We start from the raw sequence: 14,790 nt of genomic DNA, 5'->3' as shown, positions 1-14,790 counted from the left end.
TTCATTCAACAGAGGCTTACTGACTTTATAACAGTAACCATCTGCTCTATTTTAATGTGAACGGGGTGGGTATCTCAGAAAGCGTGCAGTGCATTTCAGGAGTTTGCGCAGGGTGCGGGCACGAGGAGTTGTGGGGACCTGGCTCCCATCAAATCGATACTAATAACATTCAACAGGCTCCCTGCTGATCGCTCAAAGGTCAAACCCTTGCCAACCGCCAATGGGCTCCCCCAGCTCGCGTTCCTCCCTCCGCTCACGGGGCCCCGCCCACCCGCCGCCAGCCCAACTGCCGCGAAGCCCCGCCCCCCCAAGGCGGCCCTCCAATCGGCGGCGCGGCCCGGGCCCAACCCTCGCGAGCCACGTGACGCGCCCAGGCCCCTTCCGGGGCGTCGCGGGCGGCTGACGTCGCCGGGACCGGCGTCGCGTCTGGGCTGGCCGGCGGCGGCGGCGGCAGCGGTGGCGGCGATGGCAGCGGACAGCGAGCGGGCGTGAGGGCTCAGACCGGCTTCCTCCCGCGCGACCTCGGCGCGACCCGTCCCCGAGGCTCCAGTTCGCTTCGCTCCTGCTCGCTCCCCGGCGCCGCCTGGGCGGAGGCGGAGGCGGTGGCGGAGGCCCGGGCTGGCCGCCCTGCTCGTGCCCGGCTCGGCCCCGGACGGCCCGGCTGCTGTGCGGACAGGAGGCCGAGTCGGTAAGAGGCGGCGGCGGCGGCAGCTGGGCAGGAGGGGCCCCGCCTGGCCGCCCGGGACTCCCCACGCGGGTGTCCCTCCGGCCCGCTCCCTCCCGCGTCCTCCCCGTCACTCGCCGCCCCTATTGTCTGGGCGCCGCCGCTCCCTCCCCCTCCTCCCTCCCCCCCGCCGAGGGCCGGGCGGCTGTCAAACCTGGAGGCGGCTCCGTCTCGCCTGCGCCGTCGGAGCCTTTCCTGTCCGTCTCCTGCCACCCTCCTCCCGCCCCGCATCGCTCCCCACCTTTTTTCTTTCTTTTTTTTTTTCTTTTTCGGGGCCCCGCGGCCATTCCCTGACCCTCGCCGCACTCTGCAGGTGTTGCATCTTCTTGCTCATTTTCCCTCCCCGCCCATGGTCATCTCCCGCAGCTAAACCGCTCTCACTTTTTGCCACTCCTTTCTTCCTCTTTCCCCTCCTCCCCGTTCTCCCTGCCCCGCTTTCCCTCTTTGCTCCAAGTCCTCCCGCCTCCCCATAGACCCGTTTGACTTTGTCCGACTTTTTCCTTCATTCAAACCCCTCCTCATCCTCCCCGGTCCACCCGAGGAGAAGGCCATCTGGCCTTTCCGGCCACTCGCGCGGAAGTATCCCGGGGAATTACACGTCTCGACTCGGTTACTTCTCGGGGGGTTTGAGTTGGAGCCTAGAGGATGTCAGTGAGCCCCCAAGCCAGCTCTGCCTGTGCCCAACAGCAGGAAAGGCTGATTCGATTTTTGCACCGGCCTTTGGGGAGCTGCCTGATAGGTTGCGAACTGACGAGACCTCTATTAAGATAGTCTTATTTTTGTTCCCTTTACACCAAATAAACTCCTGGCCGCGTTTCCTGTGAACATGAATGCACTAATCTTTGCTGCGCTCATGGCTGGATGATAGTACTACCCTCCCCAGTCATGAGTATTTAAGTTTGATTTTATCTATTTAAATGGCAAGTATTGGTGTTGGTTTTCCCCCTTATCTATCAGATTTTTTTTCAAAAAGTAAAGGACAGTTGGTTTTATTCATTTTTTTATTTTTAAAAATTTAATTTCTATTGGATTTATTGAGGTGACATTTGGCTAATAAAATTGTATAGGTTTCAGGTGTACAATTCTATTTTACATCACCACCCCAAGTCCAGTCTTCTACCACCATTTGTCCCCCCTGAACCCTCTTCTACCTCCCCTCACCCCCCTTCCCCTCTGGTAATCACAATACTGTTGTCTGTTTTTAAGTTTGTTTGTTGGATTTTTCTTTCTTTCTTTTTTTTTTTTTTGCGTACTCCCTTCACCATTTTCACCCAGCCCACCAACCCCTTTCCCTTTGACAGCTGTCAGTCTGTTCTCTGTGAGTCTGTGTTTATTGTTAGTGATGGTCCCTTTTGAATTGTGACCAAACTATTAAAATGATTACATATTTGTGTGTTTTCCTTTTTACACTGGGAGGGAGCACTGTCATATTAGCCATTCTGAATATCCAGAAAGGCTTTAGGGATCCCTTTGCATTCCTGATTACTTGCTATCTCTTGGGAAGGCTGCCTTAAAATGCGCTTACATCACTCAGGCACCAGGTCCTTAGCGGAAAAGAGGCTGCCTCCGGGTACCGATGGCCATCCAGGCCAGAGGAGAATAGTCCACCTGCCAGCGGTCTAGAGAGGATAGAGAGATAGATACTCCTTTGTAGTGTTTGTTTGAATGTTACAACCACTTATTGTCAATATTGAAATCGACAGAGGCCCTGCCTATATTGAAATATTGTAGGAATGAATTCTCAGAGTTAGAAAAAATTCCTCATCATTGTGGCTCATTGAATTCAGCGAAGTACAAGGAAAAAATTTCCTTTGCAACTTTATATGTTAAGTTAAAATTACTGAATCATTGGCTACCAAGGTGGAGGGTCATAGGGAATGAGATGCCCTAATCACAGGGGGAATGGCCAGTCTTCACGGCGGAGGAGCGTGTTCACTGCTGCTTCCATCTTTGTGTGTCCCCCAGGGTCTTATCAAAAGCCGTTCGTGTTACAAGGCACTCAGTAAACACTTGCTGGAAAATGTGGTTAACTTGTGCTCAAGAATCTCATTAGTCATATTCCAGGACACTCAACTGTCTTGATTTTTCAAAGCCAGGAAAACATTTTCAGTCATTACTCTGGAGAGTTTTCCTGGATATTTTCCAAGCTACAATTTAAAGCATGGTAGCCATTAGTTTTAATGCCCATCTGTTCTTTTTAAGTAGTTACCTTGTTAATGTCCTTTTTAAAATTTTTATTTTTAGTATGTATTAAATTGATTGAGGTGACATTGGTCAACATGAACAAATAGGTTTTAGGTGTAATGTCTTTTTTCTTAATCCATTTTTAAGATTGCCTGTAAGTTGCACAGTACTCTACCTAGAGATATTGATAATCATCATTCAAATTTCTTAAAAATTTGGCAGTTACTGTAATGTTTTTAAATTTTTGTTTAATTCCTTATGCATTTTATGCATCAGAATCTAACTTTTTTTCCTTTCTTGAGGTAGTGAGAAGCGAATACTGAAGAATAGTATCTCAAGATGAGTAAAAAGCCCCCAAATCGTCCTGGAATCACTTTTGAGATTGGGGCTCGGTTGGAGGCACTGGACTACTTACAAAAATGGTATGGAAACTTGGAGCTCTCGACCTGAAGCACGTGTCTGTAGCCTTGCATATGTGGGTTCATCGCTGTTCTGACCGTGGCAGGAACACTAATGTAGTCATATTTTGAATATGTGTACACACTGGTTTTTAGTTTGCCTGCTCTTCAGACTTTGCAGGTTTAGCATCTAAACATTGTTGCTAGTCAGATCATTTTAGTCAGAACATTTTAGGTGTTTGGGAACTGCAGATGAGGATGGAGGACATGAGATATAAAGAGAGTGTCAGTACCCCTGTGTAGTTAACTGGAGCTGTATTGTGGTGGGAGGAGGGGATTAATCCAGATAAACCAGCTTCCCAGGTTTGGGATAACACTTTCAAATGCCAGTATTTGTTGATGGTTAGCATAGTCATTGTTCACTAGCCCACCTAAAAGCCAAACCACCTTTCTTCCCCCTTCCTCTGGCCATCTGTGAGAAGTGGTGAATTCAAACACCTCAACATACCCCTCATCATGGCATGGGGAAAATGAGTTACATGAGATAAAGCAGCCACCTGGAAAGGAGAGAAGGGACCACAGCAGGAGTAACGAGGGTCCTCTCTCCTTATTTCACTTAGCTGGCCTCTACTGCTCTCTGGGGCGGTGTCTCGGCGCCATTCTCAGCCCCTACCCTGGGAGGGGCATTGGAGGGGTTCCTCTCCTGGGGTGGTGCTGCCTCTGCCCCTCTGGAATCCTGTGGTTCTGATGAGGATCTAGCCATTTAGCAGGTCCAGGACTGTCTACCGGACTTGTTGACATTTTCTCTCACTACAACTCCCTTCAGAACACAGTGGGCATCATAGATGTGCTTTTGATTGATTGGTATTCAGTCAGCTTCCTGCGTTGGCAATGGCAGGTGGAGAAAATTTTGTGTTGTGATATTTGACTCTAGACCAGCCTGAGACTTTCGTCTCTTAGCATCTGGCGTTAGAACTCTCCACATGTCCCTGACCCCCAGCCTAATGAACGCTGCCATGGCCTCTGCTTTGGGACGGTTTGAAACTGCAGTTTGAGGTGGGAAGGCACAGCGGTATGGCCCCATGCCTTCCAGCTACACATCAGTGGTTACTCCTTTGTAGGGGACACAATGGTTACTCTCCTGAGGTGGCGGGTGTACACAGTAGTTCTCAGTAGGGGCTTTGGGCAGCACCTGGGAAGCAGGCAGTAGCATCCCGCCTGGTCATAAAATCATCTCCACACACGCTCCTGATTGAGAACCACTGCGTTAGACCTGCAGCCAAGCATGCCTGCTTAGTTAGCCATGGGCTGTCGTGAGCAAAAGAAGCTTCTTACTAGGAAGGCACACTTCTGAATCTGTGATACAAGAGTATGAGAAATGTTACTTCTTGCTTCTTTGGTGGTAAATTCTTTTTTTAAGTTACTGACTTTTTAAATTACTAGTTAATTCATAGTAATATATTTTCTTAGGCTTCCAAACTGACCAATTTGTAATTGAACTAACAGTTTTGATGAAACACACAGCTTATTAGTTTTCTTAGTGACTTTCAGGGATATTAGCATAATTAACTTTGATATTTGTAAGAAATTCACTTTAAGTGGTCAAAATTTTTTTTTTTATTTAACAGTTGTTAAATTGATAATTCAATAGTTAAAGTAAAAAGGTTATAAAAAAGAATCACTTTAAAAGTCAAGCCTGAGTGTACTTTTAGAGTATTTGGAATGTCAGAGAACAAATGAAAATCATAGCTTAAATGTTTTCATTGTCTTATGCATCTCACCATGAAATTTCTAAGTGCTTACGTAGGGTGGTAACATGCATATGTACTCATTAATTAAGTTTAGATTTAATTTTAATGACCCAAATAATAATGGCCTCTTTAGAGTAAGTAAACTTTAGCCAAAATAATTACATGTGATAATTATTAAAACTTGTCATCAGCTTGATTTTTGTGAGTTTATTTATATGAACATTTTAGCATACTGCTACAGTTAATGCCTTAATTTAAAAATAATTAAGAGTATTGTATATGCATATTCTAGGTAATTGAAAAAATAATTTTCCTATTGTGACTTTGTTTATTAATCAGTAGTCTCAAGAACTTGTTAGGCTTGGGTGACCCTATGATATAGTATTACAGTGCTTTATCATAGGACAGTAATTAATAGCTAAGATTTACTGAGTTTTCTATGAGGCACAAAAGAAGTTCAGTGAGACCTGAACTGATTTTATTTCCAAATGAGATAAACTTTATTCATATTGTCCCATTCTGTATTTCATGTAAATTTTACAAATTTTTGCTTTAATATCAGGTAAAAGAGTGGAAGGGTTGAGTGTTGAAAAACTTTGATATTCTTGTGAAGGCAAAATAGTTAATCCCTGAAAATATACTGAAATAATTCCCTTCTCTCTCCCACCCCTCCTTACCCACTTTCTTTCATATCCTCTCCTTTTGCATCCATATTGAATGCTTAGTTTTCCACTGTCATTCATTCAATTGGAAAGTCTCTTATAGTCATTGGACAGGGAGGGAGGAGCAGGAATGAAAATACTACTGTCTTTGCACTTGAGACATTTATGATAAGTATTACTGACTATTGTTAAGGAAGTAACATCACATGTTGACACATTACCTTTTAAAGAGAAATGCAGACGGAAAGTTGTGATAGTTGAGCACCCAAACTGTGAATTTGTCCTATGTGTAAAAGGTTTTTTCCTGTATAAAAAAGGAAAACAATTTTACTGTGTGCCCTATAAATAAAAGGATACCCTCTCAATTTAATGGACAAATAAACTGGAGGTTAAGTTCCCATTTTGGTTTAATAGAAAGACTCAATGTAGTTTTTGTAGGAAAAGTGCATAATTACTGCTTGAGTAAACCATATTCCACATTCTTTAAAGTTCATAAAGATACTTCAGCCTTGAAAAATGCACTCTACATGTTTAAGTAATGATTTATTACTTGTTGTTTTCAAAGTAACCTCAGAGTTACCTGAGAGAACTCATTGGTGGTCTGACTAGTTACTGATACTAATGAATGCAGGTCCCGAGGAAGCCCTGTGAAAAGCCAGTCTTCTCCAGGGCCAGGATGTGGCCTTCCACACTTGGATTTCTTCGGCACTCACTAACCCTAACTCCTACGTAGTAGTGTGGGTTGCTTTAATTTTTAAAAATTTTGTAGTTTTAGTTAAAACATTTCATTTCTTTCTTAATAACCCTTTAAAAGACTTATAATATGCTAATGTTTACAGCTAATACCATCAGCATTTTCTACCTTACCTCCATCACTACCTCTGAACATCCAAACTTTGACAGTTTTATAATCTCATTAATACAGCATCACAAGAATGAACATGGACACAGGTTGTTGTTACAGAATTATATTGGGAAAGGAAAGTTCTGAGTTGGAGTTATATTGGAGACATTTTAAGTGGATTCTAAGGACAAAAGAGGCAGGTTCAAATTCAAACTGTCATATTTCTGATCCTGTAAATATGGGTAAGCCCTTGAACTTGGTTGACCTATCAGTAAAATGAAGCAGTATTACTGGCATTTACTCAGGATTATTTTAGGGATCAGATAAAAGAATGTGTTTAAATTTGCTCCAAATTCTACAAAATAATACATAATTATAAAGCACGGGCAGAGGGAGAGTTGAAAAATAATTCTTTGGGGATGTTTTTCAGTGTAGCTTTGTTTTGACATGAGAATGGCCTGAAATGTAAAGGGAAAAGTATTTCATTGCAACAAACTATACTCCATGTGTTTTTTGTTTTAAATATATTTTTACTGATTTCAGAGAGGAAGGGAGAGGGTGTGAGAGATAGAAACATCAATGATGAGAGAGGATCATTGATCAGCTGCCTCCTGCAAACCCCCTCCTGGGGATCGAACCCGGGACCTTCCATTCTGCAGTCCAATGCTCTCATACACTGAGCCAAACCAGCTAGGGCTTATACTCCATGCTTTTGAGGTGATGATAAGATCTTAGTTTCTGCATAGTTTTATAGTTTACAAAACACCCTTGCAAATATTAAAGTATGTAATCATTTTGAAGAGTGTTTAAATTGTACTGATTTGACTACTGGTTTAACTTTGTCTTTTGATTGAAATGAAAATAGTTACTCTATGGCAAGTGACTTAATTATGGAACAAGTCAAGTAGTATGCTCTGGCGTTACTCCCGAAAGAAATGAGACATGGAGTCAATTTAAAACATTCAGATGAGTTATGCTCTTCTGACTTTTTTGGGTACATTTTTATTTAGTTCTGTTCTAGATCTAAAGAAAAGGAAAATGAAAGATTAAAAAATGTGGAGATGTCTCCAAGTATCAGAGTTTGGTAGAACAGTATAAATTTGAATTGGCAAATACTGTTTCCATACATTTGGAGTTTTTTTGAACTGTATGGAACAGTTGCAAATGTGAGTTTTTAAAATGTTCATGAACAGAATTTTAATAGAGTGGGAAAGTTGAGGAAATTTAGATTGTACCAAGTTCAAATACCTTCTAATTTAAATAAGAGTACTGTTTTCTGAATGGAAAGGGTTGCTTTTTCCTAATTGGATTTAGCTATTCAAAAGGAAACATTGTAGAGACAAGTTGTACAGTCTGTATGTGGATAAGAAGGCTCTTGAAAGTAGTATGTGAACCAAGTTTAAAACCTGAATGAAGTCATGTTTTAATTATATGAGGTAAGTTTGAAACTTGTAGAAACCTTAGGTGAATACTTTTTAAATAGAGATCCTTTTTCTAATATGAATAAAATTTTGTCTTTTTGTAAATTGGGTTTTCCTAAATGTCTGTACACTTGAAAAGTATTGATTCTTATTTTGAGCCACTAGCTACCTTAGAGAACCTAATTTCAGCTATAGACTCAGAAAACTGTAGAGTCACATTTATACGTGAAAATAATTGTATATTATGGTGCTCCTAGAAAACTTATCGATGGATTCCAGATTAAGGACCCTTGCTGCAGAGAACTTCAAATTGAAATGAACAAGATTTCTTCTTAAATTCTGAGGTGGTTTACATTTATAAAGTCACACATTTTGAAACTTAAGATCTAAGGAAACTTTCAGTTTTAGTCATCAAGCAGGCCTATAGCCGTGCACAAGCACTTGTGTTCTTCAATTTTAAAATTTCCACAAAAGAAAGCCCCATAAACTTTTAAAGATAAAGTTCTCCTTTCTTCTCCCTACGAAAAAGGTTAGCAGCAAGATTAAAAATACAAGTTAATTTAACCGGAAGTCAGAAATGTGGCTTCTAAATGCTCTGCCATGGACTGGGTGACTTTGGAGAGTACTTTCTGCTTTAATGTCCTTAAAATGAGGCCATGACTTAGTAGATGACCTTCCGGTTCCCTTGAATTAGAAACTTACAGTTTTAAAGTCTGCTTTCCACCTGTTCAGTGATGGAGTGATGGCAGGTTTCTGTATCTTACATAGATATGTAACAGACTTGAGGCAGAAGTAAGCTAGACAAGGGGTAGGAGTCGTACATAGTTTGTTCAAAATGGCTGGTCACTAGAAGAGAAAATGAGTTGCAAAAAGTGGAGAAAGGTGAATATATTTTGGAACAGAGATTTAGAGGTTTGAACTATTTGGAGTCTAGTGGTATTGGGCAGGTGCTTACCCTTTATCCAACCAGCTCTGTCACTCTTTTAAATGTTTTTCCATTAATTGTTTAATTTTGAAATTACTTGGGGTCATAACTATTGGTTTAAAAAAGAATATTTGTCCAATAGGACACTTCAGCTCACTAATTTTCTATGTGGTACCAATTTATTAACAAATTGCTTCTCTTATAAGGTTCATTGACACTAAAGTTTTGAAGTGATTCTGGTGAAGTCTAGCAGTGATTCTCAGACTTTAGTCTCCATCAGAATCACCTGGAGGGCTTGTTACGCAAAGATTGCAGGGCCCCAGGGCTTGACACCCACAGCTTCTGATTGAGTAGGTCTGAGGGAGCCCAATTATTTGCATTTCGGACAAGTTTCCAGGTTATGCTGATGTTGCTGGTCTGGGGAGCACATATGAAAACCACTGTTCTAAACTATACAGAATTATGAACCTGAAGATCAAGTTTTTGATCTGAATAGCAATGAAATATCAGGATTTATAGTCTGCTTTTAATTCTTTATGTTAGAGGAAATAAAATGTAAGTACATTGCAAAATGATACGATCCAGAAATCTGTTTTTGCTGTTTTTCAATAAAATCAGATATATTGACCTACAAATACTTTGCTTCAGTGTTCTTGCTCCTCTTTCTGCAATCTGCAGTCCCACCTGGCTGGATGGTTGTGGTTTAGGCCCTTGACAGGTTTGAGGTTCTGAGATGTTACTGTTTTATTCCAGGTGATATGGCCAGAAGATCCAAGTCTTGCGGGTTCTTTTGCTTCAAGTCTAGTGACACCTCTTTGCTTCTCAGATAGATGCCCTGGGGCTTTGGGCCTCGGCTCCAGGAGCAGATGGGCTCCGTGCTCACAGGCCATCGTAGTTCCTGACTTGCGCTAGTGACGTGCATGTTTCTGGTGTGTAGAAGGGCCCCGAGGACCCAGGATGCCATGTCACTCTCCTTCCCTGGAATTATAGCACTTCTGCAAGGCAGGTTACTTTCAGGTCTGGCTGTCCTAGAGTCTTCCTCCCAAGCTTACCTTAGAATCCAATCTTCAAGCCGACGATTTCCTCATAACTGTGTAACAGTGTAAAGTCTAGTAAACCTCAGGCTTATTGTGCTGTGCTTTGTGTGTGTGTATATGCGTGTTCATGTAATGGCACAGATTGGGTCAAGATATAAGACAGTTTTATTTGCTTCTCTGACATTTGGTTGAAGCTCAGCCATCACATATTAACAGGTATCCAACTCCCTATTACATCATTCCTCCTGAATATTATTATGTATTTGGAGGTTTTACACTTGTCACATTGCAGTATGTAATGCTTTATTCTGTGGTAGGGAGTTGGTTAAAGCCATTAGTTGGGAAATAACTTATTTATCATGGTAGCTTTACTAAAAAGGTTTGCAAGTCTAGTTTTACCGAGTAGACAGACTGTTATCTGTAGATTCTTAGGGGTATTTAATTTTGTTGTTAAATGATTTATTTTAACTGTGGGAGAAAAATACTAGTTTTACATTTTAAATGTCAGTAGTATAATTTAAAACATTAACATGATATTGAAAAGGCAGCTTAGCTTTGCTATTCTTCATGAGTCCTGGCTTTTAGTATTTTTATATGACTTTATATTTGAAGAACTATTGACCGCTACCTCTCACAGGTCATCAGTCAGCACATACAATTTTTTAAAAAAATTAAATTAGAAATTGATATGGTAAGGTACTCAAGTATAAGGTACTTATATGAAATCACATATATAAAGCCCTGGCCCTTGTCATTCACAAAAGTTGCCCAGCAAAGTTTATTGCAAATTGGTGGGTTGGTAAAGAATGACCCCCCAAGTTCTGGGGATGTGAAATCTGATCACCATTGGAGAAAATTATGGCAAATGAATTGTGACTTATTGCTTGAAAACAGCATAATTTGCCATGCTGGGTTGGCAAATTTAACATTTTTAAAGTCACTAAGTGTTTTTCTTAGTTTTGTAACATCATCCTAGATTTCCTATCTTAATTTTTAAGTTTATATTATGACAATTTTCAAACATCATAAAAGTTAAGCTACTTTTGCATACTTATTTTGTATAATATAATAACATTTGTTTTTTATACTGGTTGGGCTAACAAAACCAATTTTAGGAATTTTATTTGTATCAAAAGCAGATGATTACATTTTCAAGAAAAAAATAAATGTAATGTAGTTTGATGTTGTTACTTGTTTTCAGTAGCTGTTGGTAAAAGCCCCTATTGAAACATTGCAGTAAGTGTGACAGGAGCTGGAGTCTCAGTTGCGAGATGCAGATTACATATCCAATGGAAAGCAGTGTTTCAGGACAGACAGACAGACAGACCTCAGTTCAGGAGCTAGTTTCTTAACCTTTCAGGTCCTCTGTGACCTCCTTTTCATACCTGGGAAATGGCATTACCCAACTCAGGGTCCTTTGAGGATTAAGCAAGGCAGTGCATATTGAGAGCCTGTGATGGTTTCTGCCATGCGGTAGGCACTTAGTACGTGTTCGCTTTAATAGTGGTAATAGCATGAGCATTAGTTATTCTAAGAAAGTAGAATCTAGTGGGAGAGGAGTCAGTGTAAATTCTTAAGGCTTTAATCAGTAGGCATATAACATCTGGTGCTATAGCAGTAAAATAATATTTTAAGTGCTAAATATTAAATAACACTGGTTGGACTGCACCCTGCTGGAGTTTCGAGTTTTATGACAAAACTAAATAATGAGGAGTTTGGTCACGTTAGTCTGAACAAATTATATGATGTACATAAATGCTGAGTAAAATACTGGTGGCATTTTTTGGTAGAGTAGGAAAGGAATTTTTTATAAAATTGATTATAAAGGCTCTGGTGTGGGTCTTTTGATTGGTTAGACCTGGTGGTATGAATGGATGCAGACAAGGCAGGAGGTTCAGGTGCTGAGGTAGAGGGGAAATAGGAGTTTAAATCCAGTGATCTGAAATGAAACCTTAATTTGAAAGGTGGCTGCCACAGCTTCTAAAGGAAAAGACACAGCCAGCTCTGCTCTTACCCGTTATCTGCTGCAGAGGCTGTGACAGGCAGGAAGCGCGCCTCTGGCAAGGTTGTCCTGGGTGGGTGTCCTAGGGGATGACTGGCTCTGAGAAGAGGAACTGAGGGATAATGGGATGAGACTTGCTATTCAGTGTTGGAGAAGATGTGATTTTGATATGTTGTCATCTGAATGATAGTCTAGATTCATTTGTATTTCTACTTCATTTTGGAATACAGAGTTTGAATTAATCAAAACATTTTTGTTTTCCGTGTGTTCTAAGGTGTAAACAACGTGCGTTATCTAAAGGCAGTTCATTCAAAAATATTATAACAATATTCGGTGACATTGTTATTTTATTTATAATTAATGAGTGAGAAAACACTTTTGAAAATTACAGAGTATAATGTAAATTTAAAGTGCTCCTAGAAGCTAACCTTTTTAGAAGGTTACTAAGTTATAAGGATATTATGTTTGTTTTGGATTATATTCTACATTAATTTTTATTATTTGGCAAATAATCCTCATAACAGTCATATGTAAGGAAGTTCTTATCTCTCTGTTTTTAGTTTTTCTAATATGTTTTAGTCTTTTGTATGACACCATGTTAGTTTTTTTTATTACGAAGTTACTCTACACAAAACTGTTTTGAGATGTTAATCCTAACTCCTTTAAGATTCTGCTAACATTTAGATTATGTTTGTTAGATTTCAAGTTACTTCATTCTTTGAAAATCAAAGAACTACTTTCTCTAGGAGAAAGTCTAATTTCTGTACTCTCTGTGCTACTGTAATAGATCTTTATTGTGCTAGGTATTACATTATATTGTGTCTGCATTAACTTGTTTGACTCTCTTTTTTTCTTCCTTCCCTCCTGAATTTGGTTGATTGGAATAATGTCTTATTTGTATTTGTAGCTTTAGTCCTACTTTTTAGTGTCTGGAACATAGTGAATTAGAGACAGTGTTTGCTGAGTAAATGGAATGAAAGAGAAAGTGTCAATTTTTAAAGTTATACAAATTAGAAATTTTACTATCTTAAAATAAACAAAATGACTTATTAAAAACATAATTTGAATAATTTATTGGGGGTAATTTTGAAAAATACTTTGCCTTTTTTTTTATTATGGCATTTATTTAAATGATTAGCTAAATCTCCAAGTGAATCCTGATGGATATTCAATATTGTCTGGCCTTGCTCAGTGGATTGTAACCTATCAGTGAGTAGTTAACAACTCTTTTCTTTTGCTTAACTGCAGGAAATCCTAGGTCATAAGTATATCAAGGATTTCCTGTGTCATTTCATTATGGTTGACTTTCTTTACCAATAGAGGTAAAAATTTGGATGTAACAAACTAGATGACAAATCAGAATGAGTCCCTAAATTCAGATAAAGTTTGTTTCACTGTAACTACATTGACTATAAAGGGATTTAAAAAAATCTATTAGACTATGGTTCTGGCGTAGTTGCATGCCCATCATTTATTTCTTCCTTCCAAGGATAATGGCACATCGTAGTTAGAGTGTTAATAGATGATTTTGCCTTCCAGAACTGTTTTCCTTTTTGATCATAAACCCCTTTGAAAATCTGATTCAAATTGGGAATCCCCACCTCAAAAGAATCATCCATCATACACGTCTATACCACACACACAGCATTTTGTCTATTGGGTGAGTCAGGACCTGCCCGTGTAAAACAGTTCACTGTGTGAGGCAGTATGGGAATTCGTCTGTGATGCTCACTTCCATGTTGGTTTCTTGCTCTTTAGAAGCCTGACCTGAGTGATCCAAGAAATCAATGAAGAGATTACAGTAGTACAGTTGTATGTATGGAACTTCTATTAAATTCAGCAAGAACCTTTATAAAGTCTTCTAGGTATTTCTGAGTGCTGCCCCTTTCCATTCAGTCTAATAAACGAGAAAGACCAATTTTAGGGTGGGTCATTTTTCTTGTAAAGTTGGCTGAGAGTCAACTGTTCTCTAGGATTCAAGTGCAAATGACACGAGAGTGAGGTCGACCCAGAGCAGTGGAGACAGTTCCTCATTTTCTGCACAAGTGAATATTATTTAAGCAATACATGGACTTCAAAGTGGGGTTAAAATAGAGTAGATAGTGGAATTTTGTGGTATTTTGCAGAAACATGATAAGGGTTAAGAGAGCTCCATGTAGAATTTTGGCTTTGAGGACTCATACTTCTGGTGAAGTTGCCTTCTCTCCATCTTTCTTCTGAATTCTTGAGAGATGCCAACCATGGTGTTTTCTTCCTATTGCTAATTGTCTTAACTGGTTAACTGCCATGATATTTTGAATTTAATGAAAAAAGGTCTGCCGCTTGTGTCTACAGATGCTTATGGCGTACAAATAGTTAACTCTGAAACCTGTCGTTCACTTCTCAGACCTTCATAAATGTTGGGACTCTGCCTCATCGCTATCCTGAGCAGCTTTCCATGATCCAGGCTTTACAAAATGACAAAGTAGAAACATTATCACCACCTCGTCCAAATTCAGTACGAAAAATCTTATGTTCCATTCACACTTAAATTATTGTAAAACATAAAGGGTGCACCAAAATAATGCTGTGATTCAAGATGAGTGGCATTTGTGCATACATTTGTTCAACAGTATTTTTTGTTCACTTTGTGTATCAAAGCATTATTACTATGGCCATATGCTAGAACAGGGAAGTCATTTCACTGTGTAAAATAATGTTAAATGGCCATTTTTTGCATTTTTTAACATGTAGCAATGATCTTGATGTTAGGACTTTTTTTTTCTAGGGTGTAATTGATAACCAAATGAAGTACAAACTTTATGAAATTCCCTGTTTGTAGAATAAAGGATCATTTTATTAA

At 39.8% G+C, this 14,790-nt stretch overlaps 1 protein-coding gene across 2 annotated transcripts in view; it reads left to right on the top strand.

Annotated features, from left to right (window-relative positions):
* Positions 1-388: 388 nt before the first annotated feature.
* PHF20L1 (PHD finger protein 20 like 1) overlaps positions 389-14,790 on the top strand; it is a gene marked incomplete at its 3' end in the record, with an annotated part of 56,172 nt that continues 41,770 nt past the window's right edge. For both annotated transcript variants that reach the window (XM_081111273.1, XM_081111274.1), the window contains exons 1-2: positions 389-688; positions 3,215-3,330. In XM_081111273.1, the coding sequence (XP_080967399.1) occupies positions 3,248-3,330 (83 nt within the window). In that variant the 5' untranslated portion in view covers positions 389-688; positions 3,215-3,247. The remainder of the gene's footprint in view (positions 689-3,214; positions 3,331-14,790) is intronic.

This window comes from Myotis nattereri (assembly GCF_964212035.1).
Source record: "Myotis nattereri genome assembly, chromosome: 17".
NCBI classification, from domain to species: Eukaryota; Metazoa; Chordata; class Mammalia; order Chiroptera; family Vespertilionidae; genus Myotis; species Myotis nattereri.
This window is presented reverse-complemented; position numbering and strand designations above follow the sequence as displayed.